The sequence below is a fragment of the Corvus kubaryi genome, unplaced genomic scaffold (genome assembly GCF_017639235.1).
Source record: "Corvus kubaryi isolate FWS band 111438036 unplaced genomic scaffold, C.kubaryi_AGA036_p1.0 split1-37296, whole genome shotgun sequence".
Taxonomy (NCBI): domain Eukaryota; kingdom Metazoa; phylum Chordata; class Aves; order Passeriformes; family Corvidae; genus Corvus; species Corvus kubaryi.
The window spans coordinates 7,369,185-7,385,196 of record NW_024582075.1 but is presented as its reverse complement, the minus strand read 5'-3'; the positions used below and the strand labels follow the sequence as shown (position 1 = coordinate 7,385,196).

General features: G+C 37.1%; 1 protein-coding gene across 6 annotated transcripts in view; it reads right to left on the bottom strand.

Annotated features, from left to right (window-relative positions):
• KIAA0825 (KIAA0825 ortholog) overlaps window positions 1–16,012 on the bottom strand; it is a 243,888-nt gene that overhangs the window by 162,221 nt on the left and 65,655 nt on the right. For all 6 annotated transcript variants that reach the window (XM_042013158.1, XM_042013161.1, XM_042013163.1 and 3 more), the window contains one exon: window positions 8,931–9,101. In XM_042013158.1, coding sequence (XP_041869092.1) covers window positions 8,931–9,101 — 171 coding nt within the window. The remainder of the gene's footprint in view (window positions 1–8,930; window positions 9,102–16,012) is intronic.

The following is a 16,012-nucleotide window of genomic DNA, read 5'->3' as shown; positions in this document are numbered from 1 at the left end:
CGGAGTTCTCCCAGCTGAAGAGAAGCTTTGCATAAAAGGACCTGGGGGTCCAGCAGTACACAAAGTTGAACACAAGCCAGCAAAGAAGGCTGATGGTATCTGGTCTGCATCAGGCAAAGCACTGTCAGCAGGTCAAACAAAATGATTCTTCCTATCTGCTCAACAGTGGTGAGTACAGTTCTGGGTTATTCAGTACAAGACAGACATAAACATACTGGAGAGTGTCCAACAAAGGGCCATGGAAGATGATTAAAGGAATGGATCATCTCTTCCATGAGGACAGGCCTCAAGCACTGGGATTGTTAGCCATCAGAAGAGAAAGATAAGGGCAGGATATATCATTAATGTATATAAATAATGAATGTACATAAATAATCCTAAAAGCATGGTCCAAAGAGGCCAGAATCAGACTTGCCCAGTGACAGGGCCAGTGGTCACAGACAGACACAAAGACAGAAGATTTTCTCTGAACATGAGGAAATGCTTTTTTTACTGTGAGGATGACCAAGTACTGTAATGTTGTCCAGAGAGGTTATGGAATTTCCATCCTTGGAGATACTCAAAAGCTATCTGGACATAATTGTGGACAATTGGCTCTAAAGGCCTTGCTTGAGCAGGGATTGTTGGACAAGATCAACTCCAAAGGTCCCTTCCAAACTCAACCATTTTGTGATTCTGTGAGTCACAAAGAAATACAAGAATAACAACAAACTATATGATATTTCAAAAATCTGTCTTGTAGCATAAAGCTGGTAAACAACCCTGGTGCAGATATTCCTAATGTAATGTACTTCATATGAAATTAGAAGAGGTTTTAAATCACCAGGTGCTGCCAAAGCATTGTTAAAGATTATCTTCTAGGCATAAACTTCGAGGTTTTCAGTGATCTGAAGCTACTAGTAGTGCCTGGCCAAGGTTTAAAGAGCTCTTCTCTATGAAAATTCCCGCATTTGAACATACATGGGATTTAATTTATCCAAAGTAGATTTTACCTCTTCTCTAATCAACCTGCATTCTTGAAACACACTGTTTTTCATATACCTATACAACATTGGAGAACTTTGAAGTTTTTGTGGGGTTTTTTGTTTGGTTTTGGGGTTTTTTGTATGTTTGGGGTTTTTTCCTAAATACTGGTTTTATTTGCATTTTCAAAAGACATTGACAGATTTGAGCTGGGAAAAATGAAAGATAAAATGGTAGAACAAAAGATGTTAACCAGGCCATCCAACTCCCTGATCATTCAACACATTACAGACAGTACCATAAACATATTGTGGTTTTTTCAGTATGTTTTACTACATTTTATGATGACATTTCTAATTATTTTCTTTAGAAATTCGTCCAGAATTAAAAAAATCCAAACAACTCTAACTGACTGGATATTTTCCCTCTTTTCTATTCTGTGCTTTCTACCTTAAATTTACCTTTTTTTTTCCTTGCAATTCTCCTTTTTTACAGATATAACATCACATTCTAATTATAAGCACAAGTAAGTATCTATATATTCACATTTTCATAGTATTGTCACTACTTAGATCTGCTATTTGTAATTTTTATATTGAGACTTTAAAGGAAACCTTAAACATTTAACCTAAAATCCTTGTGTATTCACAGCACTGCTGCCTTACTTGTTAAGAACTCACAGCTGAGATGAATAGGTATCTAGCTGATGGTAGATTTGTGACTCCAGGATCACAGGCAAAGAGCCAAATGATGCTTACACCCACATCAATCATTTTACAGGCTCCTTTATTATTACATTAACATGTTCTACTAGATTACTCCACCTCCTTTTCTAATTAACAGTCTGGACACTCCTGCTTTATATTTGTATGTGTCTATCTACGTGCATGTAGGTTTACACACGTTAAAAACTTCACTGGTCTTCCCAAAGAAGGCCCAAGTTCACGTCTCCCATATTTCACTGAGTTCCTTTGATATCTCAAATTTTTGCTTTCCCCAAATCTCATCTGGGTATGGTTGGCCTTAATCTTCTTCAATTTAACCTCCAGCTAGCAAGGGTTCCCTTCACACTTTGTTCTGAACACTTAGCTACAGCCCCCAAAAAGCTTCTGCTCTTCAGATGCTACTACAACTTCCCTCTCAAACACTATTTCCAGAGACAGATAAAAAATTATACCTTTCCTGTCCTGCGACTACTTCACCTGTGTGAGAGACTGCAAGGATTGCTCGCTCAAAATGTTTCAGGTATGTATGTCAGGAAAAGGCAGGTCAGGCCTTGTTCTGGTGAGGCAGTGCATTGCTGCATACACTCCACCTGCTCCAGGCCTGTATCCCAGCCCCACAGTGGCCTCCAATCCCTGTCACATCACAGGCAGTGCTCCACACCCTGCTGCTGGAGCCCCAGTCCAGCCCCAGAGCAGCCAGATGACTGGAACTGCCACCTGGGCAAGGCCCAAGAAAGCCAAAGGGTATTTAACCCGAGACACAGGGTGAACACATCTTGATCCTACCTCCTCTTGGAATTTCTCTCAGCTGAACACTGCTGGAACCAGGAGTGGCAGTTATGTTTGCTCTTTTCTATATCTTTTCTGTCCTTCTCTCTTTTATTTCTTCTTCTAATCCCCTCTTCTTGGAATTTTTGAGTAACTTGAAATTGAATGGGCTTAGAGTTTGCTAAGTTGAATGGGCTAGGTTAATGCTTTGAGAAGTGATTTATGTTGACTGAATGCTGACCAAGCATTTGCCAAAGTTCTTGGATATCCTGAAGTTGCCAGTAAAGTTCTTTTTGTTGTTTTGATCTCTTGAGAATATCTTGTTGGTATTTCTTCTGTATGTTTAACTCAGAATATATGAAGAACTGCAAGCCCTTTTAAGTGACTCATCAAGTGAGGGTTTTAGGGCCTTACAACTTGTCTTCTGACTGTCTTGCCCTAATCAACAAACTGCCATGGGAAACAGAAGTGCAGCTTTTATTCAAGATACAGCTGCTACTCAGCCCAAATTAGCTTGCCACTGCAGATAGGAATGCAGCCAGTGGGTCAGAGGAAGCATACCTATCCAGACAGCCAGTTTTCTAGACAAATTCTCTGACTCCTCTCTCTAAATAGTACATATCAAACTCCATTTGCACAGATAGAAAGAAATGTATGTGATCCTTTTCATACGGTTGTTTAGAGAAGACAATTTGCAGAAAGAGAGCAGAAAAAAGTGAATGTTGTAAAAGAAGATGGGGGCTGAAGGGAAACATGTCATTTTCTCATATTTGCTCCCTTTCCAGAGCATATTCTACACTTTCACCATTCCTGACTATTAGGGAAGATTGGATTAACTACAAATCCTTGCTTTATCTTTCTTGAAACTGATGTTCTACAAACTTGATGGACTGCTCATAATTTGTGTACTTCCTGTAGTTTACCAGCCAGGCAGCTTTAATAATTTTGATTGTAAATAATCAGAACAAGATTATATCCAGTAAAATCAAAACTCTTTGGCCAGCTTTCCTTGTGTGTATTAGAATTTGTCTGGGGTTATTCTTGCCTTCAAAACAATTGTTTGCCTAGGTCCTCTTTGTCTACAATTTATTGAATTCCTTCTTCAATTCAGTATTTTTCCTTTTTTGTAATGATGATTACAAAGACCGAAGATAATTATTAATTAATTATAAATTACAGTTAATAATTATTAATTAGTTATATAATTATTTTTATTTCTTATAAAAAGCTCTGGTTTTTTTCTATAGAATTCCACAGCTTTCTTATTTTTATAGCATTTAGGGCCATAAGAACAGTCATTATAACATCATCTGGCATGCAGCATAGAATAGTAAAGTATCAAGGAAAGCTTTTGTATGATTACTCACTATCTCTGTATAAGATCAGTGCCATCAAAGTAGCTTACAAATTGTATTCAGCCAGCTCAGCCAGAACTTTTATTGAAACCATACTGGAAAGTATACATCTTGCAGAAGTGGGAAGAACCATTCCTCCAGAAATATAAATAATAATAAAAAAACCCCTAACGAACTATGGGTCAAAAAAACCTTCTGCTTTCTATTTTCAGACTTTTACTTGTACTATACTGAGCAAACTGTACTAACACAGATGCACAAAATGTACATCTGAAATCATACTCCCCTCTAGAGTAAATTCATCTTCACTTTGATCCACTGAAGCTGTGTACTTGTTGAAGAAGATCCTTGAACATCTTACGTTGAGACCAAAGCAAAAACCACAACTTTTTTAAATCTTCAATTGCAACTTTTGCACTATTGCAATTTTGCAATAAAAGTCTGTTAGGAGGATACACCTCAAAAATTTCATTCTATACTCTTAAGACACTTTCCAGAAATGGATAGAAAGTTAAGGATTTCTCCTTAAGGTATGAAGGAAAGACCTCTGCAGATCTTCCCAGTCCCAGGAGACAGAGCTTGTAAACCCAACAACTTGACAACTTTGCCCACAGTGTTTTCAAGTGCTCCATTGGAAAAAGCCTTTCTTGGTATTCATTATCTGATCTGTCCAAAGTTCATCTTTCTCACTGAAATGGGGAAAAAAAGTGAGACAGATGAAAGCACATTAGATATTTTTGATTTTTTAAAAATCTTAACAAGAGGCTTCCGAAAACCCAAGAGGAAAGAGAAATCTAACTTAAAGATGGGAAGAGAATGCAATTTGGCAGTTTTCTAAACCCAAATCTCCTGCTTAGCCCTTGATTGTAGAAGAAAATGCTCCAGACTGCTTCAAAGAGAACAATTGTGATGCTGCAAGTACTAGGTATGTGAGAACATCCCAGGAATTTCAACTGAATGTAAATAGAGAAGAAGACTATCTCATCACAGTAGGCATGATACCTGCAGATGAAAGGGTTAAATAGTCAAGAAAAAATGGGAGGTGGTTACTCCTCTAATCTTATGAAATCTAATGCCTGTAGTGGAATGAAGTGAGGTTATGCACCATTGTGAATAAGTGTTCTGTAAATGATAGAAAAATACAGATACCTTTCCTCTGAAAGGCAGAGGAGCAGTCTCGTCCAGATGCCACACTAATGTTCAGGGCTGGAACAAAACCACACCATCACTTGTTTGTCCAAGAACTTTGCATGATTTTCTCCTTATATTTGATTTAAATGATAACTTGAAGAACATACTGGTAGTAGACAAAATGTCTCTTCATACCATCTTTTTAAAAACTGTGCTTAGGTGACACAAATACAATTTTAAATCAAGCTCAAAACTTGGCATGTACATATTGCTCATTAAGGAACACTAAGTTACCACTGATAAAGTCAAAAAGTAAAATCAGGAAGAATTGGATGGAGAATAGTGAAAAGAAGTTAGAGCTGAAAATGCAATTCAGAGAATTCTTTTTTCCAATCCATGCTAAGCAATTTGTGAAAATGAGGACTCAGAATATATTCCAGAAGATGCCAGATAAAGAACTCTCAAACAGAACTCAGAGACCTAGCCATATCACCTAAAAAACTCTCTACATCCATCTCCCTACAGAGTTCACTCCGGTTCACTGTTTCCTTTGGTGCTATTGTCTGCCATGGGGTTACCATCAGAGAACACTGGTAGGCAGTACTTCCCTCTAACATCTATTTTCAACGGCCTAAATTGGTCTTCATAGGATTCCATTGTGCACACTGCAAAGAAACTTGTCTTGTTGCCAGCTAGAACTCTGAACTACATGTCTTTCTTTTCTTCACTGTTCTTTTTTTGGTTCACAAGCAACCTCCTACCAAAAGCAGAATCTGCAGAAGAGACTACATCCAAGCAATAATGCAATGAAAAAGTATGAAGAGAAGCCCAGGTGGCCACCTTGCAAATTTCCAATGTGGAAGCCTTCGACCTCTCCGCCCAAGAAGCAGCTATAGTCCTAGTGTAATGAGCTTTACAAACCCTGGGAGCCTCTTTACCCTTAACTACATACGCCTCTCTAATACAATCCCTTAACCATCTAGCTAAGCAACTCTTAGAAGCCATTTGACCCCTCTTAAGACCCCCTAAGAGTACAAACAATCTGTCAGAAGATATGAAATCTTTGATTCTTCTGTGATAAACCCTAAGTGTTCTTCTTACATCCAATTTATGCAGCCGTTGCTCTTTGTCATTGCTGGGTTTAGGGAAAAATGAGGGCCAAGAAACCGTCTGGTTTAGATAAAACTCAGATGCCATCTTTGGGACAAAAAAAAAATTTTAAAAAGAGGAACCATCCAAAGAACTACTTTGTTTCTGATGGAACTTTATACATGTTCTAAATATCAGAATTGCAGTACTACGGGATATAAAACAAAAAATCAATTGACATTGAAACAGCTATACACATAAACACACCACTTGACAAGCACATGAAAAAAACATTTTTGTTGCATCTCTGTGTGAGTTACATAGATTAAAAGTCTCCCACAAATACTAAAAGCAACCGAAAAATAAAGGAAACAACTACATGGTTTCTGTCTATGTGATGCCTAGGGAAACTTTAGGTGACTTGGACATTCATCTACCTTTTATGAATTGGCCATCTTTCCCTAATTTGCCAGCAGTACTACTTGCAGAGCACTGACACTTCAGATATCCCTCACTGCAGAGCCTGAGGGGTAGGCTGGATATCCCCAACCTAGCTTTAACCCACAGAGAGTATGGGTAACTGTCTAGCACCATCAGCACACACCTCAGTCTGGGCTAATTTGCTCTGCTTCTTAGGCTGGTTCTGCAGCCTGCGCTGCACAATAAACCTGATCTTGGTACCCAAACTAATTTAAAGCTGCTTCAGACATATCTGCCCTCTTATTTCTGTCAAATTAAACAATATTTCTTGTAATAAGGCTTCTAAATAAGTACAGAAGGTGCCCATTATATTGCCTAGTCACATACTATAATGTGTTCTGATGAAAATAAAACAAGGATTCTAATCAATCCTTCTTATGAAAAGCTCAGCCTTCATCAGTGACAAAAATAAGATTATCAACCCAATATAGGACATTAACAGAGAAAATCTTAAATCCCTTTTGGTGTTTAACACAACCCTAAACTACTGGGAACACAGCTTTCATTCTCCCACATCAAATCATCTTTCACTTCACTACAGCTGAGATTTCTGACAACATGAAATGAAAATAACACCAATAAGTCTTTCTTCTAGTCAAACCTCTAGTTAAAAATTCCTCTGGACATGTCTTCTCTTCACAAACTATCTGTAAATATGTCACTGAGCAAAGTTTTGTGAATGGAACCACCCCATCAGAACAGCAACTCTAAAAACAAAAATATGTATTTACCATCACTTGTCTTTCAGGGTAAAAGTAATTCTATGGGTTTTTTTTTAATGTACCTTCTACCCACAAGATCTAATAATATTTCCCATTCAGATTTGATTAAGTAGAGGTACCAATTAAGAACTGACTTGCTATAGACATGATTACTCTAAAAGAATATTTCTCAAAGAAGGCGGCTTAACATTCTTTAGAGAAGCAGCTTTGGATGTAATTAAGCCTGGAAAAATGCCTGCAGGATAATTTTTACTTCCTGGAAAGTAAAATATTTCTTGCTATGTTGAAATCTTTAAGTCCTCTGAATTACTGGAGACCACAGGCCTTAGAATATAGTCACTTAAACATCAAATAATTTCCCATTCAAGAGTTTTTCTGGTTTATTTTACACTTTTCCTCAGAATACAGTAATAAAAAGGACATTTACAGTTACCCTTACTGAATGTATACCCATCCAACACATGAGGAAAACTCCACAAATTTACTCTAAAACCTCTTTCTAGGATCAAGGCCATAAAACATAAATTGTAATGTATAATAGGTTAACATTTCTTGAGAATTAGTAAGACTGAGTAGCTAAAGGAGGCAGAAGTACATTGAAGTCAGTAGCAAAAAAGGAATTCGAATGCAAATTTTATTAGCGCTTTGATGTATATTCTAAAAATAAATAGGTTAAACTGTATTTCTTTATTTTGAAGTGTAAATATTAGAGGTGAAGAATACATCAATAAAATGTGTGCCTTGAAACTCTTCTTATTTAATATTTTTATTTTCATCAGTTTAGTATTCTGAGACTACATTCCCAAAACACCTTTCTCCTCAGTGTGCAGCTTGACTATAGAGATAGTGAATATTTGACTTCACCTATCCTCTCTCCCTGAGCAGCCTGGCCTCATTTCTGGTCTGATCTTTTCCTGCAATAGAATCAAAGCTCCTGAAACCACTTCTCTCTGGCGACTTGGAGTCTTTCTACTGGCAGAAGCAACAGAGTAGAAGAACATTTATGATTATACACTTGGAAGGTGTTATTCACCTGAATTTTCATGATACCAGGTTCTCCGGAATACAATTAGATGAAAAAAAGAATGAGCTTGGAACCTATAGCAAATGCAAACCTGAGGCTTGATCATTTTACCGATGTAGAGCCTCGTTCTATAAAACATCCACTGAAGCCAATGGGATAAGCATGCTAGTAAACATAGTACATATGAGTAAGTGTGAGAAATATAGGTTAAACAAGGACTATATCCTTAAGCAGTTAGTTTCATGTACTCTAAGATCAACTAAACTGATACTAAAGTCAGTGCTTTTCTCTCTTGAAAAAGGCAACTTTCAAGGACAAGTTCAGAAAAAGTCAGTTTCAGAGAATTCAGACTCCATGTATTGTTGTGTCCTATGTGAGAGTTTTATAGATAAACCAGTGGGAGATAACTTGTTACAGTTTTTGATAGTTTTTCATCATGGGTCTCCATCAATATCTACAGTTAGTACATCACATCTTCATACACAGCAATCAGTTCTTTTCTACAACTGTGTTCAAATGTAAATCTGCATATTTCAAAAGCTTTTTCAGTGGATATGGTAACACATTTATTTGCAAAATATGATGACATAAATTAGGTGATTAATGTTGAAAATCATATAAAATTATCCTTTTGCACAAAGTAAACCAATAAATCAGGACAATTGTTCATTACCTTGAACATTCTTATTCCTCTCCATAAATGAAGGCAGCAGCAGAATTTCCGTAGAGAGCTCTTCAATTTTTTCCTCCATTAATAAAAAGAGTTTGATAAGTTGAGAAAGACATTTGAGTTGATACAAGGTTAAGCAGAAGTTCCGTCCTTTCCTGTGGTATTCCTGGGAAGCTATTCAAGTAAAATTATAAAATAGTTTTTATTATAGCTGAAAAAAACTATCCTGCAAAACTGATTATGTAAGACAATATATCAAGTAATTTCATTTTTTTGTAACATAATGTATCTCTTTCTCATTATAAAACACTGTTACATTACTTTTTCCTAAGTCTTCAGCATTTTTCAATTATCTGTGAAGTTCCAACTGAATTCCAGGTTTTGTTATTCATTAACTAGGATTTTTTTTCCAAGCACTGTATCTACTCAGAAACGTTCTCACCTGTGTTTTAAAGAAAACCCACTGTGTTGCAAAAGCCTAAAGGAAAAAACCACATCATTACTGTATTTTAATGGTTTGGGACATCACATCACTTGTCACTCTGCAAGTCACCTTGTCTGTTTAACAATCTGCTAGCACAATACAGTTGATGAATATGACATTTGAGTGAAAGAAACATCAATCTAACACTCCACAACTTTAAATACGTGGGGTTTGAAAACAAGTGAGACTGTCAGTGAGCAAATACCAGCAAGTATCATAACTATAAGCATTTGGTATTTAAAAGAAGAAACTGAACCTTTTATTTTGAAAGGTTAACACTTGCACTCATAACATATAATCATGTCACATCACCCAAGGAACTCTGATTTGAGCACAGTCAGACTATAAACGATTATGAGACGCTTCCAATTCAGTATAACCAAACCACATGGGTTTAAGTATTTTAATTTTATAATGTCTTTAAATGTAACAAATTTGCACTTCTATGCAAATTGTGGTGAGCTGATACCATGTTCCTGTGCTGCAAGACGAAAACAAAAAGAAATTGATTGAAATGTACTTTTATGTATCAAATCTTTCTCACCTTTGCAAATTTTAAGTACTTTGTACCTTCCTTTTCCCTCAAAGTTCCTAAATATTTTTTTAGGCATTTACAAATCACTTTTAAATAGACATAGATCTAAGCAGCAGAACTGAGCTCTGAATACAAATTCCCTAATTTGCTATTCCAGTTTTGCAGCCTTTGAGATTGGACTGCAGGTTTTGCATCCACATCTGAATTTCCTCGAAGTTCCAAACAGATGTATTCCTGTTAGTCTCTTGCATTTCTAAGAATGTAAAAAGAGTTATGCATAATTGCCTCTGTTAGTGTCTTTCCTCTCTGAATAATGAGTAACAAATCTATCACTGGATTTCTAATTTTAAGTCTTAAACCTACAAAAAATCATATTCTGCTATTCAGAGGATTTTACTCCTTACCTGAAAACTAGAGAATATAATCTGAGTTTAACTGACATGAAATGACTGAGTCTGCAGTGTAAGAACCACAAAACACATCATAAAAATGAACAGTTCTATCTCCTATAACTTGAAATCCACATGATGCTTCTGCCCCATCTACTGAGGAACAAGGAAACCTTCCACTTATTTTATTACCTTAAATGATATTGTTCTTATTAGACTGGAAGAAAGTGGACCTAGAAGACAAAGGTATACCACAATAATGCTATTTTTAAAATACATTATCAAACTGAGCAAAAGTAAAAACTTTTACTTTCAACGATCATTCAGAATGTGTTTCAGTTTTGTTATTTCTCAGAAATGGTAACCCATTTATTTAGTGCTTGATGTTCAAGTAGTGTGCACACATGTGAGCATCCAAAGCTTGACTTAAAGGCCTTATATACATCCAGACTATTACGTTTAAAATACTGATGGCAGCATTTAATTTTGAAGACCACTGACCAGGCTGCTTGAACAAGCACATCACAGTCCATTTTTTAGTAGAAAAGAATGAAAAGGCCCTTTTTTTCTGACGTCATTCTGATTGGACAAGCACAGGACAGAAACCTTTAAGAACTGTGTAACAGCCAAGACCAAAGCAGCCAATGTGATGACATAGAGAAAATCTCAAAACAGGTTTATAAATCTCATAGAAGATTGCCTTGAAGAGAATGTCTCCATGTGGACAGATGTGAAATAGACACGAGGACTGACTGTAATATATGTTCAACCAAACCTTAGTGACTTCAAGTTGTTTTGAGGAAAATTGGCCATATTCACAGAGTGGAGTATGGTTACTCTGAAAAAGTTACTGAATGGATTGTGACTTAGAGTGTTAGTCAGAAAACTAACATAACTCATTTACCCAGGTGAGACTACAGCAAGAGAAGCACCCCTCTGTAATGAAAATGGTCTGAAATTGTTGTTAGCATCCCATCCAATCCACAGAGGACCATACAGAGGGTGGCTGTATGGTCCTCTGTGGACCATACAGCACATGAAGCTGATCTCAGCCAGCCATGAATCAGTTAAGCAGTGGCATTCCACTCTAACTGCAGGATAGAAAGGAACATGAAGGAAGTTACATGATACAAACCAACTTCCTTCCTGAGCCACCTGCAATTTGCTACCATTGTTCTGCTAAATTTGATTTTTTCCGCATGTCTGACTTCAATTCCTGTAGTCCTTATACAAGGGAATACCTGCAGCAGGATCTTTGGATACAAACACTAATGGGACCTCTATAACACTTCCTAGCAACAGGACATGTTGGCTTCCTGCTAAAGCAATACCTAGAGGGAATAATTTCTGAAAAGGGAAAAAAGGGCTGGTACAGAAGCTATAGAGAGGTACAGCCTTTGTCAATATGCCAATGAGCTGATTTTGCAAATATTGCTCTAAAAAGAGTTGAGATCAGGACCTAAACGAACACAGAGAAGTAAGAAAAGGTTCCGAGCTCCTGAATACAGCTTTAGGCTTCCATCTCTGCAGAACAAGAAACACACCAATACTGCTGTACAAAACCAGTGCCTATGCTGATGATTTCTAAACTGCTCTGGGGGCTGAATCTGCCAGCAGAAACATCCTAAGCCAGGAAAATGAGTTACCTTTAGCTCCAAAAAAAAGATTCAAACCAAGCACAGTGTCAGGGACCACTGAAGTCTGACTGCTACTTGAGGAACAGGGAGTAAAGCATGATAATACAGCCAGCTGGACAGACTCCTTGCCAGCCAGGGCCCCATCCTGAAAGTCCTAAGCAAGGCAGACCCTGAGATGATAGGCTTCAACCAAGAGTCAAGATCATCAGCCGAGTTCATGGCGATGACACAAACGTGAGGTCGAGTCAGGAAGCTTATTCACCATTTTGAGTTTGGATCTGGTCTGGTGAAGGAAACCACAAGTCAGGCAAAGTTCAGTGACCAGTCAGTGCCCATTCAGAGGAATCATGGTGATAAGGCAAGTTCAAGCTCAAGGCAGGAAAATTGAATCAATGGGGTCCACAGCTCTGGGGGAGATGAACATCAGGACACCTGTGATGTAGGTCAGGCAGGGACTGAGGAACCCGGTGCAGCTGAAATAGATCTCTGGAGAAGGCTGCGGTGTAGGTCCCTGAAAAGGCTGGTCAGGGCCTTAAGGCTCACTAGTGCACACAAGGCTTTGTTGCATAGCTCTCAAGGAACTTGAGTTTTCAGATAAAAACCTCAGAAAAACTGGGAAATTGTCTTTCTGCTTCATGGAGGACAGCACAACTATTTTGCTAAGAGGAAAGAAGAGAGTGTACTTGAGGCTTTTGCTATCTAGATTGCAGTTCTCTATCTGGGGACAGGAGGGAGAATGAAAAAATTACTTTAATTAACTTGAACCTGCACTGCATTTATTTGTAGCGAGTAAATAAATCTTGATGGTTCATTGCACAAAACTGGAATGAAGCAAAGGAAGAAGCTCAAAACTTTAATGCAATAAACATCTCTACTTTAGATAATTTGTACTCTTGAGTTCCTACCACATAGAGGCAGAGGCGACCTAAAGGATATTTAATTTCTTCAGGCATGCTGATTTACCATCCCAACTATCAAAAAACAGGCAGCAGAAGTCTGTCAACCCAAACAAGGTTACTCTTAGAGAGCTTTTCTTATAGAAGAAGAAGGCCCAAGTAAAACTAACACTCAATGTCTATCAACTTGTGCAAGGTTTGTGTGCTGGTGCCAAGGCAGCTGATGCAGTTATACAATACTGGAGAAACTAGGGGTACTGTTTTCAAGTTTGGCCTTTCATTTTAGCAGAGTGTATTGAAGCTGAAGAAACTTTTCTAAGATCTGAAGGACATGCCACCCTTGTAGAAGGATAAAGCCGTCCATTTTACCAGAGACCAGTTGGCTGGATGTAGCTGGACAGATGGTATCATGGAATTTCACTTCACCAGTGATGGAAGTTGAGAGGTGCTCATATGAATTCTAAGACAGCTAATAAGGTAATTAAAACATTTTTCAAGCAACATAGAGTGAAAGACATTTTATAAAGCACTTGATTATTGTATCTGACCTTCTCCTAAGCACTTAAATTCAGTAGCAAGGCATCTGCCTTTATCTTAGCACTTTTAAAGACTTTCCCTCATCTCTGAAAAGGAGGAAGCATGAAAAATAAGGCTAAGTTAGATCTAGATGACCTGTGTATATCTACTAACTTATGATTTTACAGCAAGTTTCAAAAGTGATATTTTCCTCAAAGCTGTAGCTCTTGAAATCATTAAAAAAAGTGTTCCAACTTCCCTGGTTATAACCTGGAGGCATTTAAAAGTTCAAAGTGCATAAGAAAACATGTATGAATGAGATCCATAAGCTAAATGTAACCTTTGGTTGTTTTTTTGTTTGTTTGTTTGTTTGGTTTTTTGTTTGGTTTTTTTTTGTTGTTTTGTTGTGGTTTTTTTTTTTTTGTTTGGGCTTTTTTTTTTTTTTTTGTGAATGACACCTCAAATGTTTTAAAGAATTTCAAATTCACAACATCTCAAAAACTGAGTGGCTAATTCTGTTAATTTCAACTCATCCAGGCACGTGACACAGTAAAGTGTGGTGCAGAAATATCTGCATCAGAGGTGAACTGGCTCTAAGTGCTCAAGAATAACTACATTATGATGGTGTTGCTCTCAGATTAATTAGCCTTTACTACTCACCCTACAGAGCCACAAGGCTGAACTGCATCTGAGACTCATGGTGGAATCCTTGGAAAGCAACCCAATGACTGTTTTCTTCAGTGATTACAGTGGGGATTTCTCCCTCAGCAGGAACCAAGGGCATAAAATCTTCTTAAACAATTATACTATAAAATACCTTCCCAATACATTAAATATAATTTGCCTATCCCCACTTCTAAGGCTTGATTTCATGAAAGCTATATCTACAATAATGTTCTACTAGGGACACAAGAAGGCAATGTCAGGGATTTCATCCAATAAAGCTATATATAAGGAAGAAAATAAAAAGCAAGGAGTATAATATTAAAATTAAAATCTAACTATAACCTGCATACATAATAAATGGAACTACCATTTTGCTAAAATCCAAAAAGAAATAGCCTAATAAAACAACACAAACTCAGCTGCTGACAGTCACTGTATACAGGGGTATTCCAAGAGGTAAATTTTCAAAGCAGTGCACAGGGAGTTACATACATAAATTTTACATACATAAATTCCATTAACAGTAATGTGTTCCTCAGGTCTCAGTGATATTAACTTTTAAGTGACGCTATAACTATTATAACAATCTTGCATTTATGGCAGCATTTGTCTGCATACTATCTCCTAAACAGAGCTTGTATATAAGTTGTATTATTCTTTCATTTGCATTTAGTAAAGATATATACCATTTTTATGGACATCTGCTCACAGTTTTCTCAAACTGCATGTTGGTATACAATTTTTAATGCAACTGCTAGGTTTAAATAATTGGTATTGCTGGATATAATCACTAATTTGCTCATACTGTAAAAAGCAACTTAGTATTTCTGCATAGCAGATGTAATACACGGTATTACACAGAACTAAATTATTACAAACAGTGCCAGCAGTTTTCTATACACAGTACTTAAGATAATTATAAAAAATCATCTTCATTACTGCAAGCTAGCATTTTTTTAACAGTTTAATTTGGATATGTTACAAGATACATTCAAGTCACATGGATACAATTACTGCAAACCCAAGAAGCTATAAAATGTTCCTAAACAAATCCCTTTGACCCTGTTAATGTCTGCTTCTTATTAATCTAAGGCTACATTGTTTGTAGCGTGAATTTTTTATGGAATACAAAAAAAAAAGGAAATCCCTTAACAGTTGTTATTGATTCCATCATTTACTCACTCAAAGATAAGTGCCATTTACAAAGCAGAACAGATGCAGATGCTGACAGGAATGTAAACAATTGTTGCATGGCTTACTGCCAGATTCTAAGCCAATACATTAAATTCCAAGTGAAGCACATTTCCCCTATAGATTGCATTTATTGCCACTTCATTTCCTATGTGCTCTCTCTCTCTCTATTGCTGCGCCTGGCACTAAGCTATTTTCAGTTCTTTGGTGACCCCTGAGGCCTAGTCCTACCTCACATAGCCATTAGAAAAGGGAATTGCATGTGTCTGACATGGTCTGAAACCAATTATTTGATATTTTCTTCAGAATGATGCCCAACTCTATTGGGAATGAGCAATCATGAAATAATTTACCTCCTGATTTAATTTTTTTCTGCACAAATTAGTTGTAGCCTGAGCTAGCTATACACAGCTGCTTGTATCTCTGTCTTATCAAGATTCTACTTGAAATGGTGAAAAAGGAAAGGAGAGAGTAGTGTTGAATAGAATAGATTGGGGAATCCTGCTTTAAAAAGGCATTGACAAGTTTATCAGATATACTGATCACATGTGCTCTCTGCTGATTGAAACTGACAGACCAAGAAAGAACTATTAGTGATGTAAACTGTTATCTGAGTGGTTAAGGTTTTTTAAACACCTGTCTTGCTTTGCAGCTCCCTGTTAGTTGCAGTGAAACCCAGGAGTTCCAGGATAATCTGCTAAAGCAGCCTTCACAAAGAAACTACACACTGGCATTTTTTGTCCCCTTAAAAAAAAAAAAAAGGTCACAGAT